Source organism: Acanthisitta chloris, unplaced genomic scaffold (assembly GCF_000695815.1).
Source record: "Acanthisitta chloris isolate BGI_N310 unplaced genomic scaffold, ASM69581v1 scaffold4156, whole genome shotgun sequence".
Lineage (NCBI taxonomy): Eukaryota > Metazoa > Chordata > Aves > Passeriformes > Acanthisittidae > Acanthisitta > Acanthisitta chloris.
In genome coordinates this window covers 1,994-7,773 of record NW_008676319.1, presented here as the reverse complement: position 1 = coordinate 7,773, position 5,780 = coordinate 1,994, and the positions used below count along the sequence as shown (strand labels likewise).

Below are 5,780 nucleotides of genomic sequence, written 5' to 3'. Positions count from 1 at the left end.
TCTTATTTCAAAATCATGATATACTAGAGCTGACTCAGCTCTTTTTGTAATGTGCTGTACTGTGTTATCAAACCACCAGTTAATGATCCCTAAGCTTCAGCCATAATGCTGAACATTTTCCATGCCAAATGTCCAGAGGTAGATATCTGTATCTGAAAGCCTTGGTGAAAATAATTCAGTTCTTTTAAAGAAGGACTATTAGATGTCATGCTGCTCTGCTCATCTTTTTGTTTGAAGAGAAGGTTTGCTTGTGTTCTTTGTCTAAGAAAAAGTAGTGTCAAGAGATTCTGTTCTACAGAAGTAGGAGGAAGGAAAACATTATATGGTTGTACATGGATTGTCAAGTTTCTTCCCTTCTGAGGAAGAGTTTGGGATAGATAACCTAACAAATATTTGCAGTGAACAAATCAGCAGCAAAACACCCCCAGCTGCTGTTAGCTGAGTCCTTCCCCTCTGGTTCTGCCTCCTCACTGCTCTGTGCTGCACACAAAGCTTCTCTCCCATGAGCTTCAGTTGCTCCCAGAAAATCTTGCTGCTTCAGATCTTGCCCCTTCCCCAGAACACAGCAGCCCTGACTAAAGACCACAAGCTTTGAATGAGAACTCACACATTTCCATGGACAACTGTGCTCTTCTGCTTGGCTTCAGCATATATTCAGGGAATATTCCCTCAGGTCCAAAGCAAAACAAAATCCCCTTTGTAGGTTTCAGCTTTTGGAGTAGATCACCATCCCCTCCAAAGTTTATGTAGGAGCTTGCTGCTTCTGCCTCTTTTTTTGTGGCATTTTGTGTGTTGTGTTTTTGGGTCTTTTTGTAATGATCAACTTGTCTGTCTCTTGGGGTTTTTATATGTTTCACTGCAGAGGTATAAAAGCCCTATTAGAGGTTGAGATCCTGCAGCCCTTCATTAAAAAAGAAGAACTTCAGTAAAAATGTTAGTTATTCAGCATTGGGGAACTTAATTACATTTGTATTGGTAAAACACTTGGTTGAAGGTACCTATTCCCTGCTTTTCTGCTGCAGCATTTGGGATGGCTCATGCTTACACTCCTGCTCCATCATCAGGTGCACAGGCTGGCAGGATTTGGGTCTTCTCAATTGTATAAGCTTGGTTTGTTGCTAAAACCTGGTACAAAACTTACGGCTAAGGGATTCAAACAACTGGATTGCTGCAAGTGAAGTCCATCAGGCCGTGAAGAATTGAAAGCTTTAGTTTAGTGACATGTTGTGTCATGTGTTTTGTTGCTTTGACCCAGACCTGAGAGTTGCATAAATGTAATCTGAGTTACTGAGTTCATCTTTTGGTTTGGTTTCTTGCAGAATAGTAGCCTGGCAGAAAGCATTGCTAACTCCAAGCCAGAGAAGGATCCTCCAGATGTGGAGCTAAAGGCTGAGAATTTCATAATTGATGTAAGTACCTCTCGGAGCAGGTTCAAGTGAAAACTCCTCCATCACAGAGGGCTTTATGTACCACACTGAAAACTGGAGACACATTTCTGTGCCTTTCCAAAGCGAAAGAACAAACCCACAGGATGCCTTGGAACTGCTGTCCTGATTCAGCTGGAGGCTCTGGGGGCAACATTTCCCTGTGGGAGGTTGCTGTGGTGGGAGGGCCTGGGGTGGAGGCAGTGAACAGCCTCACTGGGCTGTCCTTTGGGCACCTCTCCTGGTGATAAATGTGTTCTCCCTTGACTGTCCTCGCTCCCAAAAAGAGTAGTGGGGAAACCTGTGGGGTTTGGTACATGGTTGCCAAACTGGGAACCACTGCTGTGGGTTCTGAAGGCAGGTAACCTGCAGGCCTCAGTGGGAGGCAAACAGGCACAGTGACATCCAGGCTTCTGGTGTTGCACACCTGGTGCATGACAGGCACTGCATAAAGCACCTTGATGCCACAGCTCAGTCTGCAGCCAGCACTGCTGGGGAGGAGAGAGCTGGGGCAGTCTGCAGGTATCACATAGCTTAATCCCTGTTCCTAGAGTCATAGACTCATAGAATCATCAAGGTTGGAAGATCCTCGAGTCCAACCATTAACCTGTCACTCTGCTGTAACCCCTAAACCCTAAACCATATCTTTAGCACCAGATCCAGACACCTCTTAAACACCTCCAGAGATGGTGACTCCACCACCTCCCTGGGCAATATTCCGGTGCCTGAACACCCTAACAAGGAAAACATTTCTCCTAACATCTCCTCTGACTCTGCCGTCTCAGCTCAAGGCCATTCCCTCTAGTCCTCTCCCTGCAGCCATGGTAGGAGAGACTGTCAGGTAGCTACCTGACTTATATGAGAGAGCCATGAGGTCACACGTGAGCCTCTCCTCAAGGCTAACCAACCCAAACTCCCTCAGCCCTTCCCCCTGTGCTCTGGCCCTTTCCTGCCCTCGCTGCCCTTGGCTGGACTCGCTCCAGTGCCTCAATGGCCTTTTTGCAGTGAGTGCCCAAAGCTGAGCACAGCACTGAGGTGTGACCTCCCCAGTGCTGAGAATTCTTGGTTAATTCTGGGAAGAGGTGGATTTCCGTAGAGTGCCTCACAAGTCACTCCCAAAGCTCCCTTACATTGCAGCTTCGCTTCAGGCTGGGTGCAATTGTAGCAGTTTACTGAACTTTAAAGTCCACGTGTGGAGGCTTTCCTTGTCCATACACTGCAGCTGTGGGAAGTGGGTGCCTCCCTGCTGACCACGGAGCTGTTGGTGCACTAGGCAGATGGACATGTTGTCCAAACCTCATGTTTACAGCTGTAAACTCTGCTGCTGCCTTTGTAGATTGTGTATTTTGGGAAGGTCCAGGCTGGCAAGGGACCAGTACACTGCCAGTGCTGGAAACTGGAATGTTTCTGAGCCCAGCTGGGAGCTGGTAAATGTGCTTCAGAGCAAGAGGTGGTGGAAGAAAAATACAGAACACAAGCACCAGATTGTTTTATTAAGTAATAATTTGTCAATTGCTGGTGTCATGGATTGCTGTGGTTTTCAGGGAATGCAGTGTGGAGCCTTTTGTCTTTATTGTCAGAAAACCAAAGACAAACATTAACAAATTCTGTTCTCTTTGTTTCACATGCAAAGATTATCAACATGGATTATGGAATGAAGGAGCAGAATCCGATTGATAAGGTTCACTTTTATTGCAAGGCTGATCCTTCCAAGGCAGTCAACATCAGTAAAGAACAGGTACTCTTTCATTTTCCTCCATGACTTCTGGAGAGCATCTTCACAGTCTGGAATGGAGGTGATTACAGTCCTGCATGGTTGTTCTTGCAGGAGTTGTGGAGAGGTGCTGGAGTCCATGGCCTTGCAGGTCTTCAGTGTGTGTTGCACTGTGACAATCTGGAATCCTGACAGCCTTTGCATGCAAACAGCATTTAACTGGAATGCACTGGGAGTTAGAAAAAAACAGTTGTTTGGGATAAAGCTCATGGATCGTAGTGGGATGTTTCTTAGTGCTTTTTCTTTTGTATTCAGATGAAAAAACTGAAGTTCAGTGGACTCTCAATTCCAAGAAACACTAAAGCTTATTTCTCTTTCATTCCAAAGGTTTCCAAGTTTTTGCCCATAACATTTGCAGAGCAGGTTATCCGGGTTTACTACAAAAGTCAGGATCCACGGATTATTTCAGCTGCAAAGCAGTACTTTATCCAGTGGTGTATGGAGAATGATTTCACCAAACCACAGGTAGCAAATTCACTTCCTGTTTTGCTCATTTAGAGCTAATAAGTTTGCTGTTTCATTAGAAAATTGGGCATTCAGGCCTTGCCTTTGTGCCAGAGGCACTGACCTATCTCCTGGTTTTATCCTGGCTCCAGTCTGGGTGTGTTTTGGTTTCACTGAAGTAGTTCTACAGGCACCTACAACTGTTCTTTGGGTAGAGAGCTGCATGCTCTGACTTGGGAGACCACCCTGGAGAGGAATGTTCTTAGGTGCTGGAGCCACAGCTACAGACATGGTAACTGTGTTTCAGGCTCATTCTTGGGTCATTCCTCTGGCACCTGTCTTTGGAGAACAGTTCCTTTCAGAAGGGCTTTTTAGAAATGGTCAGGCCACAAGCTTTCTCTGGTTGTAGAGTGTGGTTGTGTCTTGTAAGCATATTTTTCCAGTTCAGGCACATCCATCCTGCAGGCCTGGCATGTTGCAGAGCACAGCAGTGTGCATCTCATTAGCTTATTTCTGAGCCTGGAGAGCTGATTGTCCGTGTTGGCAGTGCCTGAGCACAAATTGGCATCTGTACCTGACTAGGATGAGCCCCAGTGCCTCAGACCAGCTGCTTTACCAGCCATGCCTTCTTTTAGACAGTGCCAGGCACATCCCAGCACGCCAGGTGGGTTGATTGCAACAGCTTTAATGAGATGCTGTAGTGAAGTCAGAGGAAAGACTTGGGCCAACGTTCCTGGTTGTATCCCAAGCCTCAGATACAGCCTACTGAGCTCCCAGATTGGCTGGTAATCATTTAGAAAGAGCTGGACTGCCAGTGGTGAAGGCTGCTCAGATGGGCAGGGGAGTTCTGTCTCTCCACCAGCTACCACCACTGGCTGCAGCAGTTTCCATCTCTGGGGTGTGCAGTCATCAGTGCCCATGGACTTTGAATGCTCCTGGGCCCTCGGTCCGATCTGTTTCTGTTAAGCCTGAGACTGAGCTGCTTTTCTGCTGCTTTAGAATGGAAAGCAAGAGTGAATGTAGCATCTTTAATGTTTCCTGACTTTTAATACTAGGATGGTGATGTTGTGGCCCCTCATCTAACTCCAATGAAGAGAACCTGGAATAGCATGAGAGATGGTGAGCACTGGAAAGCCTCAGAACCCAGCTGCAAGCAAAGGCTTCCCTTTGATGAGTAACACCTTTCCTCCAGGCACTACTTAGTCTCCTTCCTCAGAAGATGGGTAAACCTGAGCTGCAACTCTTCTAAAAGCCACTTGGATGGACTGGAAGGATTCATGGAACAATGCAGAACTGCATTTTGCAGTGCAATGTGTTTAAATGTAGACATTTCAACAGAGTGCATATTCCAAATGGACTTCTAAAAAGCAGCTTATTACAGCAGAGTAAGGTCAGTTCTCATTTATCTTTGAATGTACTGGCACTGGGCAGCAAGAGGAACTTTATAAATTGCAATTCATTGTTATGACAAGATTTTACTATTCCTCCTAGTCCTGATCCCCCCTTTAGCTGACTGTGCTATTGCATGAGTTAGGAGAAAAAAATTCCAGGTTTGATGGTTTTTTTGGTGATGGTGGTGAGGTGCTGGATTTTTTTGGTGCCTGAGGAAGAGAGGAGCAATATGCTAGTGAAAATAGAGTGAGGTAAGGAAGAAATAACCAAGGATGGCATCTGCATCCTTAAGAAAAGCAAACCAACTTTTGGAAAAAAAAAAAGAGGGGAATATTTTTGATAAAAGATTATTTTTGTGGTATTCCAAAAGCTGGTGGAGAGTGCCCACAGTTTTTATTGAAGTAACAATGCATTGCAGCACCATGCAGCCTTTTATTGTTTTATCACGTGTTTTTGATACATTGAATGTTACATTTTTACTGTCTGAACTGCAAAGACCACTCAGAACGTCCATGGTGTGAGTGGCTGCAGGAAAGCCCAGCTGCCCAGGTGTGTGCCAGGGCAGGTGAACCTGTGCCAGCTGGGCAATGCCAGCAGGATGCTCTGCTCTGCCTGCACCGAGTGCACCTTGTTTCTGCATTACACTGTACTAGCAGACATCAGACTTCAGGAATCCCTCCATTCTGCCCTGCCCTGCTCTTCTGCATCCCTGGTCCCTGTCCCTGCATCACTTTGTCTCCCTGCTA

At 46.1% G+C, this 5,780-nt stretch overlaps 1 protein-coding gene across 1 annotated transcript in view; it reads left to right on the top strand.

The window, feature by feature from the left end:
• The window catches only part of SAMHD1 (SAM domain and HD domain 1), a 20,231-nt gene extending 15,411 nt beyond the window's left edge, over positions 1 to 4,820 (top strand). Inside the window, exons 12-15 of the mRNA XM_009076070.1 lie at positions 1,320 to 1,409; positions 3,058 to 3,162; positions 3,526 to 3,663; positions 4,698 to 4,820. Of these exons, the coding sequence (XP_009074318.1) occupies positions 1,320 to 1,409; positions 3,058 to 3,162; positions 3,526 to 3,663; positions 4,698 to 4,820 (456 nt within the window). The remainder of the gene's footprint in view (positions 1 to 1,319; positions 1,410 to 3,057; positions 3,163 to 3,525; positions 3,664 to 4,697) is intronic.
• The last annotated feature ends 960 nt before the right edge of the window (positions 4,821 to 5,780 follow it).